This window comes from Malaya genurostris, chromosome 1, assembly GCF_030247185.1.
Source record: "Malaya genurostris strain Urasoe2022 chromosome 1, Malgen_1.1, whole genome shotgun sequence".
In the NCBI taxonomy this organism is placed as follows: domain Eukaryota; kingdom Metazoa; phylum Arthropoda; class Insecta; order Diptera; family Culicidae; genus Malaya; species Malaya genurostris.
This window is the reverse complement of record NC_080570.1, coordinates 53,589,119-53,616,691: the sequence shown is the minus strand read 5'-3', so window position 1 is coordinate 53,616,691 and position 27,573 is coordinate 53,589,119. Positions and strand designations below refer to the sequence as shown.

The 27,573-nt window shown below is 36.4% G+C and overlaps 1 protein-coding gene across 10 annotated transcripts in view; it reads right to left on the bottom strand.

Annotated features, from left to right (window-relative positions):
* Positions 1 to 5,488: 5,488 nt before the first annotated feature.
* Positions 5,489 to 27,573, bottom strand: part of LOC131439581 (ras-related and estrogen-regulated growth inhibitor-like protein) — a 114,573-nt gene continuing 92,488 nt past the window's right edge. For 5 of the 10 annotated variants that reach the window (XM_058610785.1, XM_058610803.1, XM_058610813.1 and 2 more), the window contains 5 exons: positions 14,962 to 15,146; positions 6,543 to 6,599; positions 6,397 to 6,473; positions 6,149 to 6,330; positions 5,489 to 6,082 (listed from right to left, as the gene is read on the bottom strand). In XM_058610785.1, coding sequence (XP_058466768.1) covers positions 5,824 to 6,082; positions 6,149 to 6,330; positions 6,397 to 6,473; positions 6,543 to 6,599; positions 14,962 to 15,022 — 636 coding nt within the window. In that variant the 5' untranslated portion in view covers positions 15,023 to 15,146 and the 3' untranslated portion in view covers positions 5,489 to 5,823. Of the gene's footprint in view, positions 6,083 to 6,148; positions 6,331 to 6,396; positions 6,474 to 6,542; positions 6,600 to 14,961; positions 15,495 to 27,573 lie in introns of all 10 variants that reach the window. The other 5 variants (XM_058610793.1, XM_058610829.1, XM_058610822.1 and 2 more) reach the window with 2 other exon arrangements.

Genomic DNA, 27,573 nt, shown 5'->3' with positions numbered 1-27,573 from the left:
GTTGAAAAATTCATTGTTTAATAACCTGTGTTCGCCAGAAATTCCCCTTCAGAGTAGATGTTGCTAAGCGGCATATTGGCCTTCGTAAGAAAAATTATAAGCAAATTGCATTCAATTGAATACAATCGACAACACTGTACCGAGTAATATGATAATGAGCGCAGGAGGAGATGTAAACAAAAGCATGCAGCCATTTCGTAACGAATCGGTAACGAATAGATAGTTGATCCAACATCGTAAAGGTTGTCGTGACACTGCATTGTTGCGACATCTTCAAACTGAAAAGTAAACCTACCTAACTTTTTTGAATTACTCGATTGTTCATTAATCAAGTATAAGTTTCAAACTATTCGATTAAATTTTACTCGATTTTCTGTGCTCGAATTGTTATTGAATTTTTCAAATTATTCGATTGGTTTAAAAATCATTAAATTCTAACAATTTGATTAAATATTACTCGAGTAGTCGATTACTCGAGAACTCGATTAGTCGATCGATATTGGAGAATCCAACCAACTCTTTTGCGACAGCTGCGCTGCTCGAGTGGCGAGATTTGAACTAAGCGATGGTGATCATTTTCAGGTTTTGCTTGAAGATTCGAAAATTCGGGTTTTTTTTCTTATGAATCGAATACTAACGTACAAAGACGTCTGAAAATTTGTTAAAAAATCCATCATCAATGATTCAGTAACTTTCCGTGGTATGTTTGATTGATATTTATGGAGAAATCGTAAGTAATTCGAAGAAGTGAGATTGGGTACTGTTTTCATATCTGAAAATTCTTTATTTTCATGGTTGGATTTTGAGAATAATTGATACATTATGATCAAAAGCTGTATTATTAGTCTATTTACTCATGTTTTATCATCTAAATCAAATCCGCATGTGAACTGAAAATTTCAAATATCATCCGAGATTCTCATGTAGCACAATTTTAAATCATATATTTTATGACAACACGTGTATAATCATTTTTTTACCCATATTAGTAAGGTTTTGCCATCTGCATTCGTTCAAACTCAAGTAAATGAAAAAATTCGTCCGAATTTTTTCTGAATACATGGGATATCGTGGTGATCACTCTGATTGGATTCTTCAATTACGACATCCCTAGTAATTCATTACCAGTCCGGAATGAATTCCGAATCAAATCCAAGTAGGCGATACATTTTCTTTTTTTCTATATGTGGAATTCAGCCACACAGCGAGATATTCGCTTGTAGTCCAGTGAGAAGATAGTCCTATGGACTATAAACGAAAATTAACTGGGAATATAGCCTTAGTTGCTGTGCCATCAATCGGCGTCATCTCAAGTGAGGCGACGCCAACCAGAAGCAAGAAGAAGAAGATTAATAACTGAAACTTTCATTTTCTAATTTGCACTGGAGGAATTATCGAAAAATACAGGACTATTCCGTAGTAAACAGAGAAAGTGAACAAAGAGAATCAGTCATTTGCACTTAGGTCATTACACAGATAACAGATATACAGGCTCAAACAAAAAATTTCAAAATCCTGTGTAAAATTTAAATTTGCTATACGTTAGAAACACTACCACCTACTCGACTATTCGCCGCGATCTTTCAAAACGTTCCACTACGTTCCGGAACGATAACAAAATCCTCATGCCTGTCATATAAATATTCGAACTATAACAATTTTAACACTTATCACACGATTTCCCTAAGTGTTAGAGACAAATTTATTCCCCTGTCACAAGAATTCGATCGGAATAAAACAAAAATAAACTTGCAATTTTAACCAACAGCAGAACCAAAATCTAGCATGAAGTAAATGTTGCAGCCAAAATTGTGGCTCAGTGAAAGCGGCACCCTAATCAAATACAAATTATAATACGGAGTACTCCGACAAATTTTCAAGGACACATTTTGCATCGTGCGGTACATTGTCATGATACACTGTCAGAGTGACAATGTACTTTAACGAATTTCCTATAAAACTAGCAACACTGAAGGGTAAGAACAAGTTCACTATAGTTACTGTTTATTATAGTGAAAAATATGTAAACACAAGCGAAGTCAGAAGAACTATAATCTTAACCGAGGTATTGTAAAACTGGAGAGATGAAGGTAAAAGAATCGCGCGCAGCCAAATGCTCTACAAACAAGTTAATTCAATGATCAGCAAAACGAACACAGTGCTTGTTGATCTAGAGATGAAGGAACAGGAACTGATGCAACAAGTGAGCGCCGTCAAAAAACGTACTACTGATGATAATGGGCCAACAGGCGTTGTTAGCGAGGAATTGGTGCGAATCGATGAACTGATGTCGGTTATAAGAAAAGTAAGGTTTAAAAAAAACATTTTAAATTATGATAAACAATCTCTTATGTTTTTCAGCAGATTCTAGATGATTCCCGGTTAGACCCAATTTTAAAAATCCTTTGTTAAAATTGACAACGATCACGATGGCATATCAAAGTGGAAGATATTTGCAACTGATTTGAGTTGAGAAACGGTACGAAGGTCGGTTCATTAATAAGTCAGTATAATTATTAAAGTGAGGTTACAGAATAAAAATACATTCCATCAACTGCATCATTACCATTTATTCACAATATACAATATATATATATATATATATATATATATATATATATATATATATATATATATATATATATATATATATATATATATATATATATATATATATATATATATATATATATATATATATATATATATATATATATATATATATATATATATATATATATATATATATATATATATATATATATATATATATATATATATATATATATGGTGTACATGTGTGTGTGGCTTATGAGCTTATATATTTGCAGTCGGAGTTGAGTTTTATTTACTGAATTCCTGTTCCTGCAGTTTGATATGTTGTAAAGCATCGTCCTTATGATGGAATTTGAACTGGTCCATGAAAATACGAAGAGCCCACTCCCCTAATAGAACAGCATCTATAAATTCTGTATGCTGAAATATATAATACTAAATTCAAGTAGAATGGAAATATGAATATCATTACCATTACGAAAGCTACTCGGTTTATTAGCCGGCGATATTTGGACTGATTGTTGCAGTTTAATACAGCAACGGTAAACAAACAAGTTTGTTTTGCACCGTAGCAACTAGCATAAAGCGTTGCCAGAAAAGATCTCCTTTCACATTTTCACACTATCGCAACGAAAGGGAGATATTTGCTGGGCTTACTTGTTCATGCTGTGAACCAAACATTGGCGATTCGTTTATATGGGACTTAGGGGTATTATTATTTGTATTTGCCCTAATCGTGGTGGCATCTTTTGTCGATCGTGGTGACATCTGCAAGTGCTCGCCACGCTGATTGAGCGAATTTTACACACAGTTCATATGTAAGTCTGTATATCTGTTATCTGTGGTCATAATAAAGATTCTACACAGAAATGTAAATTCGTTGTCTTTGCCTTCTTCGGTTTTGCACGTTTTCGCGCCGATTTTTATTCAAATTTAAAACTTCAACTTATTCAAATATGTAGAACTTGATAGATACCAGTTTTTTCTTGAACTCCAACATAAGCAGTTGCTGAAACCATAGACATCATATTAACAAGATATCCAGCTCTCACATTTCCCGAACAAATCTTTGGCAACATCCTTTTTTGTGACCATGGCGCCCTCAGGCGAGTCCGCATCGAATCACGTACATAGAAGTAGGAGAGAGAAATGTCAAATTCGTACGCGCCAAAATAGCAGCACTGCGCACCCATACAATTGACATGACATGTTGAATGAGACGCCGTGCGATGGCGTTGCTGAACTGAAGATTGAGATCGCTCCAAGCTGACAGGGTCTGCTGAAACCCAACGAAAGGCCATGTTGAACATAAGACTAAAGTGTGTAACATGAATCAGTGTTATAACATTTTAGTTTGAAGTGTCACCATATTGATTTATATATGTCTTCCTATTAATGTTTATGTTCTTCGACTATTGCAGCAATACTAAATGTGAAACATATAATAAATATATGAGAAAGGCAAAAGGGTTGAACAAAATGACTGTAAGAAACTTCGTAAACTGATTGAATCAAGTTTCCCATCAAATGTGTTAGAAATTATTCACACAGTAAATACGTTCAGCAAGTGGCTGTCTTAGCTCATTTTCTCATCTCAACTCTGTGTACGGAACGAAAACTTAAATTAGCGATTTTGTTTTGAAATATTGGTGATAAAAATTATGATCGTACACCAGCAATCGGAGGAGAAACTAAACAAAGAAAAATTGTCACTTGATGAAGCAGTCTTTTTAAAATATCACCAAATATAATTTTTTATTCTAATTTGTATGATTTAAATAACGTTTGAGTTTTCAGGAAATGGAATTGCGGATCGCCGTACAGAATCGTTCGATTCATTCAAGCAATTTGGGTCCGCCAAAGATAGTGATAGAAAAATTTCTACATTGTTAAAATGAATCACCTGTCTGAAAGTTGTTTTGACAGTGTAAAGTGACGTTTCTACTCAGTATTGTTTGGTCAATCATCATGAATAGTCCAAAACAACGTTTCCAAATCGTGGAAATTAATTTTCAAAATCAGTGTTCAATTCAATAAATCAGTGTTCAATATAAAGCACTTCGTAAATATCATTGTGCACACAATCGACCGTCTGAGACCACCATAAGGGACGTAATTACCAAAATTTTGTCTACATTCACTCTTTTGGATGCCAAGCTATCGACCAGAATGATAAGGTGGTCTATGGGCTGGTGGAATTATCTGTCCTTATTTCTTCGAAAATGAGGAAGGACGACGCGTTACCGCGGAAGGAAATCGATACAGAACCATGATGAATGAATTTTTGTTGCCAATTTTTCTTCAAGATATGGATGTGGACGAAATGTGGTTTCAATAGAATGGTGCCACCTGTCATACTGCGGCCGAAACAATCGACTTATTGAAAGAAAATTTCAACAACAGTATTATTTCGAGATATGGACCGGTGAATTTGCTTCCGCGTTCCTGTAATTTGACGTCTCTCGATAAGCGGCCCTTACACGAGACAATATTATTGTCAATACAAGGAGTATTGACAATACTTTTGATCGTGTAATGGAAACTTCATTGGATTGACGAAAATATTGTCAAAAAATCAAAACTGCTCATCAATCCAACAATACTTTCTCTCCAGAGAGAAACTGTGAAATATGTGCAATAGTCTTTTCTCTCTATATTTTAATATTCATTTGCAATATTTGAAGCTCCAAACACTTGATTTTCTCGAAAAATGCGGACTCAAGTTACCAAGTCAATTGGATTGATGGTATTGACAATACTTTGGATTGACAATAATATTGTCACGTGTAAGGGCTGCTATACAGAATAGAGGTGATTATCTACCAAACAAAAAAAAAAAGGGGCCATATCATAATTTGGAATCAGCAAGCTCTTGAAAAACGCCATTCAATTCAGGAAGTGATATTCATAGCGGATAAAATGCACACAAATGTTACTAGAAAAAAATTATGATTGTCATGCATGATAGATAGATGTTTTCTGATTTCGGTCGGAGGCTCTATTAACTTAAAGCTACTTTTTAGGAACCTATGGCTTATTAATGACCTAATCTATGAGTGAAATTTGTACAATCTTACGATTCATTGTTGCTGTTACAATTTATCTTACCTAAAATTTACTACCATTATTCGATTTATGTACACTCTGGAATGATTTCGTTTCTGTGAATCAATGTTTTTGGAGGTTTAATATTTTTTGTTTCCAAGCAATTGACATTCATCATTCATCAAAACAATTCGCAATCAACGATTTCCCTACAGTTGCTGATCATATACTCAGCGAAGGCCGCTTCTTCCGTTCACCTTTGCTGTTTTTACCGAAAATGTTCCCCAATGCTTTGGAGACACTGTTCACTCCGAGCTTTCGACGAAGTGGAAGCGCACGGAAAAGTTGTGTTGAACGGGCCTCTCTGATGAGGGATTGGAATGCTAGCGAAACTCCTGCGAAGTTTTCCGCTGCCGAAACCTCGTAGAACTGGCAAGAGTATCGAAAGGACAACTCCTGGCCGTCGTTGACGGAAATTTCTCTGGTGGTAAAGTTAAAAAGATTGTTAGTTCCGTAATTTTTTCCGCTATCTAGACTCTGGAAATACCTCGCATGATCAAGGTCACTTTTGTTACCGAGCAGGAGTATCGTGTAATACGAAGGCAACTTGAGTTTGGTCAGCTGCTGCAGAAAATCGGCGGCCTCTTCGAAGCTAGCCTTATCACAGATGGAGTACACCACGACGAATGCATCACCCCAGCGTAGATGTTCGTACAGGCAACCTCGTTTCTACGGATTGGAGAAAAAAGTTCTGTTAGTATAGCAATTCTACAATATTCTTCTTTGCAGCGTTACATCACACTTGGATGTGTCCAAGATTTCCACTTCGGTTGTAGCGTTGTCGTAGATTATACTGTGTCGGTAGAGGAAATCTACGGAACAAGACAAAAAAAAACAATTGAAAGCGATTTTAACGAACTGGGAGCTATAGAACAACGAACCCCTTGATGAACTATATTCGCCAATATAACGTTTAGTCAGATATCGCACCGTGACGGCTGAAATGAAGGAAAAATATGTAGTTAAAATACGATCTTATTCTTATTCATGAAGAGATAATAATATGATCATTAAAACCCTGAGATCCAATAAAACATTAATAGCTATTTGAATTTCATCCAAGTTGACATGAACAAGGTCTTGGTCCTAATTGAATCACGCATTCTCTGTACATATATCATTAAAAATATTTAGACAACATTCTTCCAACTCTAGTCAATAACCTTCAAACGCTTGCTTCTCTCTGAAGAGCTCTCTACAGTGCGTTGCATTCATTCAAGTGGCAATGAAGTTAGAAAAACGCAACGCCATTTGTTTACCAGCATTTATATTTAACAAACTAGCAATGTACAACCTACTAATGACCCTTCCGGCGTTGCTACTTCTGTTATGCAAATATCACTAGTTCTAGAAGCCCAAAAATGTATACATTGCGTGGTACCGTTTCAGCGAGGAAGTAATCTAATGTGTTCTTGACGGCTTAAAAATTTACCGGCATTCTACCAGAATTCCGGTAAAAGTCTGGCAACAAAGCCACAAACGTTTCCGGCAGAGAATTTTTCCTAGCGATTAATAATGGTTCTGTTTTTGTTGGATGTTTGCCAAACAAGACTGACAGAACCGTTTTGAATTTTTAGCGCCTTGGTTTTATTTTTTCATTTTTGACAGCAACCAGAATGCAGCCAGGCTTCTGTCGGTTGTCATAATTCTTCACAAGCACACTCCACGATTGTTTCCAATGAAAATTGAAAAACTTGAAAAACGACAGTAGAGTGCCAAAAGACAGAGTGACGACAGCTGTTTGTTTGGTATGACAGCTGTCAAATACAATGTAAGCTAACCAAATTGCCGAATACGGATTAAATGTTTTGAATTGTTGCCAGTATTACGGATTAGATGTCGTCGCTCAGGTTTAAGGCACTCTATCTAAAAAGTATGGTGATTGTTGAATCGAAGTAGGTGTTGAATATTTGTATTCAAACAAACATAAGGGACCGTTCATAAACCACGTAGGCAAACATTTGGAACTGTTTAACCCTTGCGATGGAAATGGATTAAAATTTTGTTAAATCTATTTTCGGTTACAAGTAGTGTTATCATGACTTCAGTCACAGATAGCTAAAAATGAGTTTTATAATTTCCCTGGGGAAACTCATGAACACGATTGATGAAAATGTCCTTTAAAATTTAACCAAATATTTCGAGAACGCTTCTAAATAGTGTAACTAATACATATGATCAGTCAGTAGAGTTAACCATTCGTGAATATTGAAAAAACACTGTTTCTCCAAGACAATGCACCGAAGTACACTTCGAACTACTTCTTCATCCACCGTATACCCCAGATCTGGTCCCCAGTGACTACCATCTGCTATTTTCTGATCTCAAAAAGAAAAGTCTCGCTAGTAAGAAATCCAACTTAAATGAAGAAGCGATTGCTACGTGTGAAGAATATTTTAAAGCAAAAGTCAAATTCTTCTACAAGCACGGTATCAAGAAGAAAGAGAAGCGTTGGAATCGATTTCGTTTTGACGTGAGTACGTCTTATTTTACTATGGGGCGCCCTGCGAAGAAATAGGTAGAACTTAATCGTGAATATCTCGAGTTGTACTAATGGCAACAACATAATTCTTACTTCATGTCATCAGAATTTTTTTTTGTGTTACATAGCCTGCTATTTTTATTCTAATCCGACTTCCGGTTTCGGGTTTACAGAGTGATACGTACAAAGCAGAATGAAAATTAAGTTTCTCCGTGTTCTCAGAGTTGACTGAACCGATTTCCACAATTCCCACAATTCAAGAGAATAGTCCAGCCATCTGATGCCATTATGTTAGCACCAGCCATTTGAAAGTACATCGATTATGTTAAGCCCCTCGCGTTTCGGGTCGCAAACACTGCGATGTTTTGATACACATCGCCACTCTCAAATTGTGAAAATAACCTGCACTTGATGTCACAAAACTCTATATCTGCCGCATTTTAGGTAAACCGACAAGTTATTGTGAGAGAATCGATCCAAAAACTTCTAATTTTCGTGCAATAAACGAAATAAACCATAAAACGATTGTATTACTGATTGTTTCTTTACGTTGCAATTAGCTGATTTTGAAGTTCCGATTTAGATCTCAACAAGATGGCGTCGTGACAGAGGGCCGGAATAGTCAAATACTTATCTAAATTCATTTAGGGGTTAGCCTATGTTTGTGCTTAGGGCACATAACCGTTTTTACTTTTCTTTACGTCTGCTTAGTGGTTACTAGCTTTACGTCTGCTTAGTGGTTCAAGTTGAACTGTTTAAGTTTGCAATAAGCAGTTCAATTTGAACTGCTCTGCACTGACGAGTCTAAGTTCTCTAAATTGTTATTGAATGTTGTACGAATTGAACTTACAGGTCCTGAATAATATGGTGATGAAGCTTCAATTGAGAGAGCACATAGCGATTTGAGGAGTGTATCGAAATTAAGCTATCCACAAGTTTTTCTTTCAAATTATAATAAAAACGATATTTTACTCAGACTAAAAATTGATCCTTTTTTGTACGAGGTTAAACTTGAGCATAAAGAAAACCGGATGAAATTTAAGTTATTCCTTCACGAGTTTTCGAACTTTTGATCGAACGCTTTTCATCAAGTTCCGGACAAGTGTTGCATCGCATTTTTTGGACACTTGAGCCCAAATTTTTTTGAACTCCTGCATGTTCCCAGCTGCCTAACCAGTCTTCTTGAAGACCCTCTTCACGATAGCCCAGTAACGTTCGATGGGTCGAAGCTAAGACCAATTTGGTGGATTGATATTTTTCTCAACGAAATGTATACCCTTTTCCGCAAGCCAATTGAGAGTGGTTTTCGCATAATGAGCCGACGCTAAATCCAGCCAAAACAGTGGAGATGTACTATGCTTCTTATATAAAGGCAGCAATCTCTTCTGGAAACACTCAGATCGATAGATTTCTGCATTTATAGTTCCAGTAGTGTAAAAAATGGTTGACTTCAAGCCACAGGAACATATTGCTTGCCATACCAGTACCTTTCGACCGAGTTTCTCCACTTGAATCGACCTGTCCGCATCGCTCACATCCTCTCCAACGACGACAGTAATGTATTGTGGACCTGGAAGGGTTTTTGAGTCCTCTTTTACATAAGTCTCATCGTCCATCAAAAAGCATGCATCCGAACCCTGCAAAAGACGCCAATACAATTTCCGGGCCCTTGTTGCTGCTTGATTCTTGTGTTTTACACTTTGTTCCGAGATTTTCTGCTTCTTGTAGGTCTTTAGGTGATTTCGCCTTTTGATACGCTGGACCATTCCGACACTCGTTCCTGCTGTTTTGGCAAAATCACGTATTGACATTGATTTGTTCTTCATGATTAGAGATACCACTTTCTGGTGCAGTTTCGGGTTGGAAGAATCGGGGTTTCTGCCTTCTCGTGGTAGCTCATCCAAAGAATAGTGTTCCGCAAACTTACTTGATGGTTTAAACACTGGCATGATGAATTCCAAACCGCTTCGCCAATTTTCGCATAGTAATACCCTTCTCACTTAGCCATGTGTCCAGAACTTTAATTTCCACTTCCTTTTCAATACGCGACATTTTGAAAACGCAGAATTTCAACCGCACAAACAAGTAAAGAATCGAAAGCTGACAGCCAAACGCACAGCATGCTGCGATCTGAGCATAAAAAACCATCACAAATACATGCGTACAACACAAATGTATGTGGATAGCTTATTTTCGATACACTCCTTAAAAGCAGCAAATTCCTTGAAACTCACATTCCTCGTACACAGTTTGCAGTTTTGCTGTTTAATGACCTAAAAAAGTCACTACACTAGTTCACAGTTTCCGGTTCCAAAAATGCCAGAAATAGTGCTTAAGAACATCAGATTAGTCACAATCAACCTCCGTCACCGTCAAAATTAGTTGCATGCATTTTTATGGAGACATTCACAAATAACGTCTTGACTGACGGAACATGTAAACATTCCGGTAACGAAAGTATCAAACTAATTTTGAAAGAAGCTGACGTTCCGGTGACGGTGACGGAAGGAGACGGACCGTCTGAATCCTACTTTATTATTCCTTCCGAGTCATCCTTCTCGTCATCTTCGCCCTGTGGAATAAATTCCAACTGCCTGTTTACGTATCGGCTACAGTGTTGCCATATTTACAGATTTTTTAATGACTTGTTGCTGAGAAAAGATATTAATTCAATTTAAATGTTTAGGTTCGATTTTTGATTTAAAATAAATGGGGAAAACGTTTTGATGAATGCATTTTTGTTTACTATCTATTAACGTTTAAAAACAATTAATTGAGCATACTTCTGCCTTTTTTGCCTTTCGCATATAGAAAAGCTATACAATCACTGTAAAAACCGATTTTTGAACCAAGTTATATACCATTCGACTTTACTCGACGAGCTAAGTAAATATATATATATATATATATATATATATATATATATATATATATATATATATATATATATATATATATATATATATATATATATATATATATATATATATATATATATATATATATATATATGTGTGTGTGTGTGTGTGTGTGTGTGTGTGTGTGTGTGTGTGTGTGTGTGTGTGTGTGACAAATATTGTCACTAACTTTTCTCGGAGATGGCTGAACCGATTTTCACAAACTGAGATTCAAATGAAAGGTCTTACGGTCCCATACAAAGTTCCTGAATTTCATTTGAATGTGACTTCCGGTTCCGGAATTACAGAGTGATATGCACCAAAAATGTTAAAATAATATCACTTAATTTCCTCGAAGATAGATGAGGAAGGCATCATTACACTGGATTGTGGATTGGTGGATTAAAATAGGTTTTTATTCTTTATTTCAAACCTAAGACAAGACCTGACATCTGGGGGGGCTGCTTTTGTTCCAAAATGGACCAGTTTCTGATTGGCTGATTTTGATGTTGCTACCTGCACATTGTGAAAAGAAAAAACTTTTGCAGGGTACGCGAGCAATGATGCCAAGTATAAAGAAAATCAGAGAACAAGTTTATTAATATGTATAATTTTAGCTCACCAATGAAAATGAAAATTTTCGGAGAATGTTTCACTTTTTTTCAATCTCATTGGTAATAAATGTTTAGTGGCAGCACTGTGTAATTAAAATAGACATCAAGCCGTTTTTCTTTTTAGTGAATTAAAGAGTAACCAAACAAGATTGGTTAAATTAGTGGTGGTATTAGTGGTAAATTGTTAAATTAGTGGTCGCACTAAGCATTTCTATCCAAACCTGACTTTTTTCGGTTTCCAAAAGATCCGGTAATACGCCAACAATGGATTAGATTTTGCGTTCAACATGAGATATTTCGTGTTTTGTCATCAAAACTAAATTAATTGTTTTTAAGCGTTAATATATAATAAAGAAATGCATTCACCAAAACATTTTTCATGTTAATTTCAAATCAAAATCCTAAAGTCTAAAAATTTAGATGTAATATTTTTTTCCTATCATAGTTAATAAAAAATCTGTAAATATGGCTACACTGTAGCCGATACATTGGTATTTATTCCACAGGGCGAAAATGACGAGAAGGATGATTCGGAAGGATGAATAAGAAGCCAGTTGTCAGGTCTTGTCTTAGTTTCAAACGAAAAAACTACAGTTCGCTTTATTAAAGAATGTTTAAATTGTAAATTTAAGTTCGAAGGAAGATTAATCATTCGCACAAGTCTCAGGCATAGGAGATAGTAAATTGTTGTCAACTTTTTCCACCTCAATGTATTCATCGCCATATGGCACTCTTATCGATGGAACATTAGTAAAACAATCTGACTTTTTTCCATTTGTAAAATGTAACTTCAAAAACATATCTAGTTATCAGCGATGGCATTTCACTAGAGTGATACACCAGTGCGTAAGTTTCATTCCTACACTGCAAATGCATTCGGTGAGCAGCACACCACAAGGAAAGCGCACTTCTTCGCAGTGTCCATTGAGTGTGTGCTTGTGTTGAAAGAAGCTGGTACAAGAGAACCACATTCGCATGAATCGCTCTCACATGCTCTCGCTTAAATACACCTAAATGATCACTGGCGCGTGATGGTGATCGAACACGTCTGTGAACTTCAATTAATATACAATAGATCTGGCCTTGCTATGAAAATTATGCAAGGAAAAACCTCTGTGAAAATATCTGCGTCCACGTCAAAGAATTTGAGAGTTCTGCTCCAGTATTTTGGTGCGATTCATGATGCGTGCACACTTTATACAACAATGGTGCATATATGTAAAAGAGAAGAGCTCTCGTTGAAGTTGGCAGTGCGAGGGGGAAAAATTCGCTTACTCTTCGCCAGACAGAGGAGATGGACGTCTCTGCTAGTTATTATATTTCATTAACAGAAAATACAATAACTAGCAGAGATGTTCGAAAACTGGTCCATTTTAAAATAAAATTAAAATAAAAGCAGCCAGTTGTCAAGTGCTGTCTTAGCTTGGAACTAATTTCGATTTCTCAAATATGGTTGAATGATTATCAAGCATTGCTGACACCCGTCCAATGTTTTGTTTAAAGCCCAAGTTGACATCACTATAGAGATTTTATTATTTGAGTCCAATATCCAAGCGTGTAGTGCACGGTTTGCAGACAGTATTGATATGAGACCCGTAAATTTCCGGTAGGTGACCAGCAATTTACAAAGAACGCCTTCCGTTCCATCCGAAGATCACGTAAGAAGGTTCCTTCGATGTTTCTAACTCTCGCATACAGTTCAGGATACTGGGGAAAAATTGTACTAACGTTCTCCCGCTTGCACTTGCCTGGCAGATTTCGCCCAGACGCCTGTCAACGTCTGCCAGAAGATTTTGTCGGAATGCTGGCAGAGAGTAGCACCTAGCGGTTATTAACGGTTCTATTTCTGCCGGATTCTTGCCATACAAGACTGGCGGAACCGCTTTGAACATCCACTTTAGACGTCCATTGCAAAAGACAGTTCAATTCATCGAAACCCTGCATGACCCTGCACCCTAGCGACGACCACAACTCGGTGCAGTCAAGGTCACGACAAGCGCGTCAAGCAAGAGCTGGCTCATTAGTGTCAATTCACTGCACGGATTTATCGTGATGTGCGCCAATCAAACTGAGCCAACATGCATGACTCTCTTTTTGCCAGATCGGTATGGCACGTGACAACGGGCAGAAATGCAACTTCACGTTGAAAAGTTTCTCACTCGTTCGTCTCCAACTTATTTTTATCGCTAGCTAAACAGGAGTGTTTATTTAAAGACGAAAATACCGACCTCTGCCCTCTTCCCGCCCATATGAAAGTGTTCAAATGGGCTAATGGATTTAATGTTGATTTAGTAGTTGAAAGGTTCGTTATAATTGCTGACGTTGTATCCGACGATGATTGACTTGAGAAAAGCGTCGGCAATTCTAAAATTGTACGGGTAAAGTTTCTCGAAATGTATAGTCTGTCGAATGTGAATAATTTTTTTTTATCTATGAGTGTGCAGTAATTGAACTAACGAAATGTCCCCGATCAGCTGTTTGATGGCGTTTCTATTCCATTGCTTTTTGTTGTGACAGATTGTTGAATGATAGGCGAACACTGGCATTGATTTTCATTCGATAAAGTTTACGTTGAATCAACTTATTGACACTAATAGTGTCATTGAGTAGTGTGCAATTAGTTCAAGACTCACGAAAGTGTGTGGTAATTGACATAATGCATTAGCGGTTGATACTTTGACTGAACTAAACTGATAGTGCACTATCTGGGGAATATGACGGGTAGGATAGGTCTTTGCTTTGACTATTTAGTCAACTATATATGTTTCTTTTATGTTTGCATGTTGACATATTTGTTCGACATAGAATTTGAACATAGTACAAAAAGGCAGCTTTCACTAGAAAATATCATAAATCAAAAGCAAGTTATGAGGCAAAGAAATATAAAAGTGGTCCTGTTTTAGTACCAGTGCCACAGTTAACCCATCACTTTCTTCACCTTTTTCAGTAAAAAAAGAATCTCCCCCGTCCATCTGGCTGGCTGCTACTGTTCATTGCAAGGTTTCTGGGTCAATGTCATGAGCGGATCGAATCAAGCTGGCATCGCTTCTTCTCCCACAACTGTCGATAAACGGAACCGAATCAATGCCCACAGAGGGAGTATTTCACTTGCCTCAAGCCGACATCTCCAAACGGAAAATCATGAAATTCGAATTAAACGTTTAAGCATAGCTATAATGAGTGCTATTATGCTGTCTATGGTCGGGCCGACAGCGGCAAATGAGATAAAGTATGAAACGAAACGAGCGCAGACGGTGATGACAGGCCTGTCCCATAACACTAATCATAAAAATTGACGATAACTCACCTGATTTTCCTACTTTCGAACTGCCAATGACGACCACCTTGAGCTTGTTTAGGTTTGTCATTTTCCACGGCACTATCGGGAGTGCCTTCCGGTCGCGAGGTGATATGAAAATCGGGTTGGCTTTGCCAACTAATTTATCTGTTCAACATGCTGCACTTCTTTTGCAGTTGAATCTCGTTATTAATCTGGATCCGGAAATGGAAGCATTGCCATTAGTCACGTTGATTTCACCGCGAAAAAGAAACGAGAAAGAAGTGCGAAATTTCTGTCATTTCCTTGTTGTGATTCTAGCATAAAAATGATCGACTTCACGGTGTTTTCACTTGAAGCTGAAACTAATCCAGTTCCGGCACCGAATGCTGTCAAATTCATAAATTTGGCTGCACTGGGAATCGGCTTTTTCGGTTAGGTTTAGCTTCAAGCGATAACGCTAGAAAAGCACTCTTTCGGGTAGATTCCATGTTCCGTGTTCCAGCAAAATGCAAAAATCACAATCTTTCTCAAGTTCGAAGTTTTGAATAAATTTGTTTTATCTGCAAAGATAAGAAAGACATAAAGAAGTTATTAAATGTGAATATTAAAGAGTAGTGATAAAATTTGTTGGATTGATCGGTAGCTTCTCATTTTTGAAACGAATGAGTTAAGATGTTTCATAAATATGATGTTTTCATCATTCTAACTATGAATTTTTATAGGCTGTATCGAAACATAAAAGCACACTGTGAATTGCACTTGTTAACCTGTGTTTTATTTAACCTGCTAGTTAAAGTCGCGGTTTCGTGGTAAACAGCAAATCTGACAAAGATATTATTGCTTATTAGGGTAAGAATAATAACAGTGAGAATATTTTAGTTGTACCACAGACAAAAGGGTACAGCTTCGAGGGAATATTTTAAAAAATCTGTATAAATTTTTATACATGCTATATGTTGGAAACAAGGAGCTCACTACTGTCACCTACTCGACTATGGGTTGCGATCCTTCAAAACGTTCCATTACGTTCCTGAACAATAACAAAGTTCTCCTAAATTTAGAAATACACCAACTACAACCATTTGAACACCTCTCACACGATTAAAAAACTGCTTTATTTCCACGTCGAATGAATAAACTTGTGACTTAACTAACAACAAAAAAAATACTTAGCGTAGAGTGAATTTAGTACCAAAACAATGTCACGATGTGAATGCGGCATCCAAAATAGTGTCGATCGTGCTGACATCTGCAAATATTCTGCATGCGGTTCACATGTGAGCATGAATATTTGTTTTCTGCGGTTAAATTAAATAATTACTAACAACATTCAGAAAATCCAGTTATTTTCTCGCCAAACAACTAATTTGTCTTGTCGTTTGTGAGGAATTCTGGCAATCCTACCTGGATTCCAATTGCTGTCAAAATTGCGCAACCAGAACTGCCCTATATACTCCTGCCCCTCAAACGGTCCGTCACCGGAACGTCAAAATTAGTTAAATACTTTCTGTACCGGGACGCCTAAACTTATATCATAAACCTTGTTTAATCCACCTAGTAGTATACTGATGCCTTTTTCATATTACTTATATTTTCAAAAATATCACTTGAAGATTCTGTGAAGAATTTTTTTTCAATCTTGAATAAAATAAGAAACTTTCTTTGGGTATGAACTAACATAACCTTTTCCATTTGTAAACAGTTATGTCACTAAATGATTAAACACACTGTACCCTTTAGTTCTGGAACCGGACGTCGGACCCGGATGCAATTAATCAGCAACCTATGAGACTATAGGAACTCTTATTTGAGCCTGTTTGTGGAAATCGATCAAATCATCTCTGAAAAAATTGAGTGAGTCTCGTTTTAAACTTTTTGACCACTATTTCCGGTACTTCTGTAACCGGAAACTTGGAACCAGTAGAGCCGAAGAGGTTCGTTTAGTAAGTGACTAAGATAGCGTACAAATTGAATCAGTTTTAAGCCAAATCTAGAAGAATTTTAGCCTTTTTTGCATCGTCGCGCTAAATGACGGTGTGAGCATCAATAGCAACCTATGGGACTACGAGATTATTTTTTTTATTTGACACATACTCACACACATACACGCACAGACACATACATTGCTCAGCTCGATGAACTGTGTCGAATGATATAGAACACTTAGCCCTCCGTCGCGTCGCGTGGTTTTGCATTGTCATTTTGAATGACGATTTGAATGTTTTGACACTCATCGCCCTATAATTTCGGAACCCGAAATCGGATCAGGATGGAATTGAACAGTATATTTACAGACAACGAGAGCTATTATTTGAATTATGATGAGTGAGAATCGACTTAACCTTTGGTGAGAAATCGAAGTGAGTTCCGTTTTTGGAGATTTTCTTCACTATTATCGGTGCTTTCGGAAGTGGAAACCGTTCACTAGTAGTCCCAAAGTAGTTTTATATATTCACTAACTAACAGGATCTTCCAACAAGATGAATTTAGCAGTAAATTTTATAAAAATGTTCTTCTTGTTTCGCTATCGCTTGTGAAAAAGTACTCAGGAAATTGAAAATTTTCACTAATTTTTTTTATAAAATTTCAAATATTGCCTTTTAATTCTGGAGCCGGAAGTCAGATCCAAATGAAATTCAGGAAAATTATTCGCGGCTATAATATATATATTCAATATATTCATTTGAAGAAGTTTTAAAAAATGTCACTAAATTTAGTGAAAATGTAAGATAAACTCGATCTTTTTACAGATTCATTCCCTGAAAAAAACTCTTATTTTTAGAGAATGTGTTTAGTTGGCGAATATCCTGGACACAAACCAGCAATATTTCAACCCAACACGAAATTCTTATTGACAACCCATTTTGTGACTAAAATCAGAAAAATTGTCTCTATATCACCATCATTGCTGAAGGACAGCACAGACAAAACAGAAATGATAATGGTTTTATTAACAAGTTTATTAGCCAAAAACTCATGAGAAGTATCAAAGCAAAACAATCCATTAAGAAACTAAAAAGTATTGTTGAAGCTGCTTGCAAATTGTTTTGAAGTTTTTCGCATGTGTTATGATGTATCCATGTTTAAATTTCTAAACCGATGTGTAAAAATGCCGTAAACTGTTAGTGAAAATTATATTTATTCAGAATTTGTGCGCATTTGAAGCGATTGTGCGCAATACTGGTTTACGTATAGAAAAGACAACCGCGACTGAAAAATTCTTTCCGGTTGTAGTGTGCCTATTAGTCATTACGGTGTTAACGTTTTTTCGGTGACAGAGCGTCATATACCTACAGATTGCAGAAGCCAATTCAACCAAACGTTGTTTTCAACCAACATATTACTTCTCTAATTCAACCAAAAAATTAGTTGAATGGAAATGAAGTGTTCCTTAGCTAAAAAATGGCAGCACGTTTAATTGGTGAATTCAACTGAAAAAATAGCCATTTCAACAAATATTTTATTATTATTATTAAGGGAATGAGAATTAAAAAATCTAAATTAGCAAAAGTAGAATTTTTTTAGTTGTCTCAAAAAATAACTAACTAAAATTAGACAATCAACTAATTTTTTCGCCAAAATGCTGATTTCGGTCTTTCAGTGTATATATTGTAGGTTATCGACGTTTTTCGGTAAAGAATAAATAAAAAACAAAACACTAATGCCTGTTTTTCCGGACGTTTCGAGCTATTTCTGGCTTTCACTCATCTTCTGCGGACACCAAAATTTATATATTTTAATTATTTCATCATCAAAAGTTAAAACTTTTTTTCTATATTACAATCTTCAGTCGACTTACTTCTTTTGCTTATCGTTGGTTTCAAAATATCTGGGTGTCATTTCAGTTTCCTAATAATAGAGTTGTATGCTGATCTAAAGGTTATAGAGTCACGCTATATGTTTGTTACATTTTCGTCCCCTCTAATTTTAATGTGAAAAGTTTCTGCTATCAGTCTTGTGTTACTGTTTGTGATTTTTTCTAGGATTTTTGTTTTATCGAAATTAAAAATATGATCATTTTCAACACTGTGTTGGGTTAAACCAGTTCCATAAATATTTTTTGTTCTAACGTTATATTTATGTTGTTCGATTCGTTTATATAAAAATTGACTGATCTTTCCTACATATGATTTATGCCATTGCCTACATGGTATCTCATAGATCACATTTGTGTTTTTGTCCTTCATGATTTTATCTCCTGTTTTAGTAAAAATTTCACCTTCTAGTTTGTTTATCGGTCTAAAAGAAACATTTATATCAAATTGTTTCAAATATTTTGCCAGCTTTTCCCCTAAGCCAGCAACGTAAGGGAATGATACAAACTTATTCATTGTCTTATTTTTGTCTCCTTTCAAACTATTGTACATTTTATGTGTTCTCTCTCGTATCACATTTTCTACTATCCACTGAGGGTAGTTATTGTTTTTTAAATTGATTTAACACACGGAACGACCGAAATTAGCTCTGCGCCTAATTCGTATTACTGTTTTTGAATTAGTTGATTTTAACAACAAAATTTCCAAAATAACTATAAAATTAGTTAAAATTGAGAATTTACTTTGCTGGAAAAACTCTTATTTTTAGAGAATGTGTTTAGTTGGTGAATATCCTGGACTCAAACCAGCAATATTTCAATCCAACACGAAATTCTCATTGACAACTAATTTTGTTATTAAAATCAGAAAATTTGTTTCTATTTCTCTATCACCATCATTACTGAAGGACAGCACAAAAAAACCAAAACTGAAATGGGTATTATTAACAAGTTTATTAGCCAAAAACTCATGAGAAGTGTCAAAGCAAAACAATCCATTAAAAAGCTAAAAAGGACAGTCTTATTGAAACTGCTTGAACATTGTTTTGATGTTTTTCGCATGTGTTCGATATATCTTTATTTAAATTTCTAAACCGATATGTAAAAATGTCGTAAACTGTTAGTGGAAATCGTATTTATTCAGAATTTGTGCGCTTTTGAAGCGATTGTGCGTAATAATGTTTTTACGCGGAACAGTGAAGTGAATTTCGAATGTTTCACTCTAATTGTGATGAAGTTTTTTTTGTATCTTCAAACCTTCCGAGCTGCGCCGTCCAGTGTACTATTTGTATTCGGTTTTTGTTTTCCGAGTGCTCAAAGTTTTCAGTGAGAATGAAGAAAACAGTGATTTAGAGAAAAAAAAAATTCAAAACGATGTTTACGTTTCGTTTATGTCTTTTTCTCCAACACAACATCGTATTTATACCTGCCAATATAGAAAAGACAACCACGTCTGAATTTTTTTCGGCAGTAGTGTGCCATCTAGTGGCTAGTAGTCATTAAGGTGTTACCGTTTCGGTGACAGGGCGCCATATAGCTGCAGATTGCAGAAGCCAATTCAACCATTCATATTGGTTGAAAACAACATTATATTTCTTCAATTCAACTAAAAAATTAGTTGACTGGATATGAAGTGTGCCTTAGCTAAGAAATGACAGTACGTTTAATTTGTGAATTCAACTAAAAAAAATAGTCATTTCAACAAATATTTTATTATTATTAAGGGAATGAGAATAAAAAATCTAAATCAGCAAAAGTAAGATTTTTTTAGTTGTCTCAAAAAATAACTAACTAAAATCAGCAAATCAACTAAATTTTTCGCGAAAATGCTGATTTCGGTCGTTCCGTGCAGTTTCAATTGTTCTTATTCTATAATTTACGTATGTTAGTTTTAGAGCTCTATCTGTTAATGCTGTAATAAACACCTTCCGTTTACATCTTTTGGAAACCACTCTGTGGTAATTTCTTCCCTTTCTCGCCGTAAAACAGTATTCAAAAACTATCCCTTTTGTTTTAAGAACATCCAAAGCTGCTTGTTCAATACTAAATACTAAAATTGTAGAGACTTAGTAAAAAGTTTATTTATCGTTTTATTTTATTGTGTCATTCATTCAGTATTATATTATTTAATTTGGGAAAGTAAATTTAGTTCCACTGGAATTCCACTGGAAATAGAAGAAAAAATAAATAAATAAACAAATATATTTGTTTATTTAGGAAGCAGAGAAAAGTCCGATGGAGATGAAATATATCAATTTCTCGCTCTAGCAGGCATAAAACCTCCTCATCTTTTGTATCAACAGATTACAATGATCCAACAGAAGTAACAATTGAAGTTAAACCACTAACCCCATAACCTAGTTAATGACACCAAGCATTTCAGAGCAGCTTTCTTAAAAGGCGAGATAAAAGAGAAAAGTTGATAGGAAGATGGAAGAAGAAGGTTAGTTGAGGGATTAATGAGTGAGCGTGGGTTGACGGGGTTAGAGCCGGCATGTAAAATAAATAAATAAATAAAAAACCTGTTTTAATCCACCTAGTGGTGTAATGATGCCTTTCTCATATCAATCATATAATACTGAGGTATTCTTCAAAATAATTTTCTTCGATTCCTAAAAAGAATAACCGAAATCGGTTTGTTTTATCGTCTACTGTTAAAAACTATTAATTGGAGAAGATTTGAGCTCGATTTAGAAAACTTTTTACGGTTGTTCGCCTTTTTTTAGTGATGGTATACAATTTTTAACACACTTTACCTTATATTTCCGGATCCGGAAGTCGGATCCAGATGAAATTCAGAAATTACGTATGGGACTACAGGACCTTTCATTTGAACCTAAGTTTATGAAAATCGGTCGCGCCATCTATGAGAAAAGCTAGAGAACATATTTCCATTTTTTTGTGCATTTTACCCCATAACTCCGGAACCGGGAGTCGGATCCAAACAATATTCAGGAATTTTGTATGGGACTACAAGACCTTTCATTTGAATCTAAGCTTGTTAAAATCGGTTCAGCCATCTCCGAGAAAAGTTAGTGCAAAAAAAGAGTTAGAGAGAGAGAGAGAGAGAGATTTCGTACTCGACGAACTGAGTCGAATGGCCTCGGTTAAAAAGTCGGTTTTCACAGTGATTGCATAACTTTTCTATATGAGAAAGGCAAAAATAAATAAATGAAGAGATTTTCAAAATAAATCAAAAAAAAAATCTCCGGAAAACATGATAGTCTTTCAAACATTTTTTTCTTTATTACTAAGCTCTTATCAGATGTGAGACCAATGATCACCTTCATATTATTCGATGAGCATACAAAAGTTTCGCATGCGAAAAATACAATTTTGAAGAAATATACAATTTTTGATCCGAAAAATCGACTGAAATTTAATCGTTTAGATTGGAAGACCCCAGGTTACTCGCCTGAAATTTGATTCGAAATTCAGTATGGATTCCAAAACAAATGCAACAACCGATTCCGACTCGAAGTTGACTGGGTTATATTCGATTTCAGGAAGTATCATCTCTTCATGAACAGCGCCTCTGTATTTCATTGCAACACGTCGCTCAAAATACTGGAATTTTATGCTAAATTTTCCAATCAAAACATTTTTATAACCCATAGCTAATCGATTGAATTAGTTGAAACAGACAATAATAAACTGACAATTTTCCACTAGACCCGGCGTAAAAGTTCGATGGCCTTGACGATACTAGAGTACACGAGCAGCAACAACAGATCATGAAATCTGATCCGTAATACCGAGCATGTAAAGGGGAAAAAACCAACAGACACGGTTACCCGCCTTCGCCCTCTTTCCGGAAGATTGTTTGTTCACGTTTATGGAGTTCAATGGTTACGATTATACATTTTCGTCTTCGGTCAAGTGACATTTGTTCGCCCATTTGTGTACATCGAACTCGGTGATGTTGGCTAGAGTTACAGTGCCGCGTCACGTACCGTGGTTTGCAGCCGGCACAGACCGGCTGGGGTCCGTCCGATCTCGTTCAATGACCGTCGGAGGGTGAACGATGGAACCGCATACGACAGACAGGTAGCGCTCGCGTCCACCACTAAATTATTGTGCCAGTTTCACAACAACAGCTTGGACAGTTAGTGCCAGTGTTGCTTCATATTACTGCTGAATGTAACGGTTTTTAAAAGTGATGACGCTGGCCGCAAACGACACGAAGTTTTTTCCGAAACGAAAATAAAACTTAAACTACAATTGCGTTGTAATTTTGGCAGTTAAACTTTGCAATTGAATAAATTCCCCTTGTAATTTCAGGTTATGATTTTTGATTCAGTAACGAGATATCCATGAATAATGTTCAATCGTGAATTCGTTTATGAAGAATTGAAAGAGAACGAAACGTTAGTTACTGGATTGGTCGAAGCAGATCATTTGAAATACGAAAACAAATTGCTGTGTCCGAGCGCGTAATTCGATCGTTTGTTGCAGACCAGGCTCACTGCACCCTAGCCAAACACCAGGCTGCACCAGTCAGCATCGAGTACTGCCAAGGTCAAGGTTTCTTGAACCCAACCGAAATGATAGATGTTGAAGTAAAATTTCAATTACCTAACTCAAACGAATGCTCCCACAATGCAAACCATTCATTCACCATTGCACTGCCAGCTTTCAACCAGGGATCGTCCAAAGTTGGTAGTTTGGCGATCCTACCCAATCCAACCCAACTCAACGCCGTGGCCCTGGTAGGTAGTGTTCCGGCAGGTTGGACAGTGTTTCTGTGCTCGACAGATGAAATTATGAAATTACATAGAAGGAAGGTAAAGTCGTGAGGTGGTTTCAATTTTTAGATTCAATCACGATCCGGTTGTGGTTTGATTCATAATTCAGAACGGGGTGAACTTTTATGGCAGCTGGTCAAATTTTGAATAGTTAGAATGCGATCGTGTTATGAGTGTTTTTAGCTTAAAAAAAAATTGCCAATGTTCAGGATGACTCTAGATGACTGATCTCCACAGCCTCGAGATCAGTGACTTTTGTAGTACGACTCTTCAACCCTTTGTATTTTAAAAGACTGTGAGTAATCTTAAGCAAATATGGATTTCGTTCAGATTCCAGATACTATTTGATAGCTTGACATCCACAGCCTATTTTCACTGGATAGATTGGTGGTCATAACCAGTGCCATAGTTGTTCAAATTTCACTGACTTTGTTGATGGGGCGCCTTGATTTCCGTGGTACAGGGGCGCATTGCAATTGACTGCAGTTAGATTTTATAACGGGGTTTGTTGCTTCTTCATCTTCGTATTATGGAATACAACAGTTATAAAGTTCTAGTATCAGACTTATTTGATGCGAGCGGGGCGCCATATTTTCCTCGACAACTCCTTTTTAACTCTTTTCGTCTTTCTCATATAGAAGGGCTATGCAACCACTGTGAAAACCGACTTTCGAACCGCTAATTACAAACATAGATTCAAATGAAAGGTTTTACGGTCCCATAGATCGCCATTGAATTTTATTTCGATCCGACTTCCGGTTCCGGAATTACAAGGCAATATGTGCAAATCTATGAGAAAATGCGCATTCAATTTTCTCGGATATTTCTTAGCCGATTTTTACAAACTAAGATGCAAATGAAAGGTCTTAAAATTGTTTAAAAAGTCCCCGTGGAGACGATCGAGATCCGATTTCCGGTTCCGGAATTACAGTGCGATTAGTAAAAATTTTCATTTTCATGTGTATTTTTTCACAAGCGATGGCGAAACGAGGTGCACATTTTTATAAAATTTACTGGTTAATTCATCTAGTTGGCAGACCTTCTTAGTTGGTAGATATATAACACTACTTTTAGACTACTAGTGCCCGGTTTCTGCTTTCAAACGCACCGGTAATAGTGAAGAAAAGCTCCAAAACCGGAACTCACCTCGATTTCTCAGTAACGGGTTAACCGATGCCAAATCGGTACGCATCGGTACGTGCTGGTACGGAAGAAGAAGAAAACAAATCACCTAGCACACAGTTTGCTTTGTTCAATTTTGTACAGCGTGCAGGGTTGCACATTTAAATCTATATTAACTTGACATAGCTGTTTACAAATCGAAAAAGTGATGGTAGTTTTTATCAAAGAAAGTTTTTGATTTTATTCAAGCTTGAAAAAGAATCTTGTCAGAACATAAGTAATATGAGAAAGGCATCATTACACCACTAGGTAAATTGAAAAGGTTTTTAGCTTTAGAATAAGTAATGATTTTAAAATACTTTCACCCTGCGCCGTGGAATGAATAATTTGTGCGCCCTTCTATTTTATCCTATCGTGATTCTGCGCCCTGGAATCATTCCTAGTGCTCCCTTTAAAATTATAGTTACAAAATGTTATTTATTTAGCTTAAAAAGGCGGGTGAGTAATGTCAGAGACATAACTGGATGTCGTTAATACGAAAAAACTGACACGCTCCCATCACTTTTCCGAATATCAGTTAGTTGACTGATTGTATGAATTGTGCAAGCTTTACTCTTTCACTAATAGAATTTGAGGCGATACACCTACATTAAAGTACAGATTAGTTACATTAAACAGCTACTATTCTACAACTATATATTCCAAACTTGAAACAATTCCTTTTTAATTTGCTAATATAGGAAGCTAGGTACGACAAATTTGTAGTTTATTTTTATTGAAGCTATGAAGTTCGAAGATATCTGATTCTTCTCGAAATTTCAGTACGAGACAATTGCAATGGCCTGGTCTGAAATGTATCTACGATCTTCGGTATGCAAGAGTGATTCTAATAATAATAATGATAGTAATAATAATAATACAGATTAACCTGTATATATGGCAACCATGTTTCGCATGGCATATTTTCACACGACCCCATACTAGTATAAAGATGTGTTCAACATCATCACTTTCGCTTTCGCATTGCCGTTCGTAATTGAATGTGTTAGTGACGGTACAAATCTGTTTTTCTACCTGTTTTCGGAGCCATCGTTCTGACGGTGTCTCGTACGTACAGAGTAGCTGCTTTAACTTAAATGACGCTATTTCTCACATCACATTTCCTTTTATACGTGCTAGTGGTAGCACGGTAGGACGTCCCCTTTGTTAGAATTCCTTTCCTATACGCAGAACGGGAAACAGTGAAACGATATAAAAGAGAGAGTTAGCAGAGCGGCAGCCAGTAATACTGAATGGGTCGTCGAGCTGCTAACAGCATGTTGTGGAGGAACAATTAAGGGCAAGGTAAAGTCCCGCTCAAACCGTGCTGGTCTGAAGTGCCCAGTTGGCGGCAGAATCCATCGTTTGCCTCGGAAGGGGAACTACGCCGAGCGTGTCAGTGCTGGTGCATCGGTCTATCTGGCGGCAGTGATGGAGTACTTGGTTGCCGAAGTGTTGGAGTTGACCGGTAACGCTGCCCATGACAACGAAAACGAAAATCATCCCTCGCCATCTGCAGCTGGCCATCCGTTGAAAACCCCGTCCTTTTCAGGATGACCACATCACTGTGATAAAGAAATATTTAGAATTGCTTTAAGTTTAGCCAGTTCTGATACGCCTGGAAAGTAGAATGCGCAAATCAAGTGGAAACATTTGTTCTAACAATTTTTGTTTTCGGCCGCATACTAAAGTAATCGCGACAAAAATACATATTGATCTGTGGCAAATCTGTTTCGCACGACATATTTGTAAACTAGTATAAAGATGTGTTCAAAATCATCACTTTCGCTTTCGCATTGCCGTTCGTAATTCAATGTGTTAGTGACGGTGCAAATTATTTTAACTCCCATCTTGATGAATCTTTTGGTAGGAAATATTGAGATCTGAGATGGTTCTCGTGTGTGTCTTGTTTCGGCAATGGGCCTTGCTGGACTTTTTGGCTGCCTTTTTCGGTGTCATTGTGCTGACGGTGTCTCGTGCATTCATATCGGGAAACAATGAGACGACAGGTCCTCGATGTTGCTGTCGTGTGTCTTGTTTCGGGAAGAATTGCTCAGCAAATGATAGGAAAAGTGAACCATTTACCTTTTATATGGATGCTCTTGTATAGATACAGACATCTCGCGTTCTGATTGGCTGGTGCTGTCATGGGTTAAATCAAACAGGTTTTTCAATAGTGTACTATTGAAAAACTTCAATATTGTTGTGATACACGTTCAAGTTGAAGATTTTCGATTCTAATGGTAGTTAGATTATATAAATCCTTCTACAGATCACTGAGCTATGAGCTTTCAAAATACGAGAAAGGCAAACGCGCCATATGAATTATCCTCTTTGATACTCGTTTATACCAAACATTTCAGAAAAGTTTCATTGTGAACTATTTAAGAATATGTCACACAACTGAAAGTTTTATCATAAAATTGTGATCATATTTCCGATGGCATGTAGCAAGAATTATGTTGATTCGTTAGATATAACAGGAGATATTCACGATCAAAAACTTATCACTCTCTCAGAGGGTAAATTTTGAAAAGGCGCCCCATAGTAAAGTAAGTCGTATTCACGACAAAATAAATAATAATTTGCCCCTTCAGTTGGACCATTTAATGCATTAAAATACCTCCACCCTGCGACCTGGAATAAATTTTTTGAGCACCCTTTTCAATTCTCTTACCGTGATTTTGCACCCTGGAATCATTCCTAAGGCCCCCTTTCAAATTTTTCTTGTAAAATGTTATTTGCTTAGCTTGAAAATAAATAATAATTTGCGCTTTCAATAGGATTATTTGATATATCTAAAAAGATTTCCACCCGTGATTCTGCGCCCTGGAATCATTCCTAATGCGCCCTGGATTTAATTATATGGGCGCCTTTTTCATTTCTTCTTCTGTGATTCTGCGCCCTGGAATCATTCCT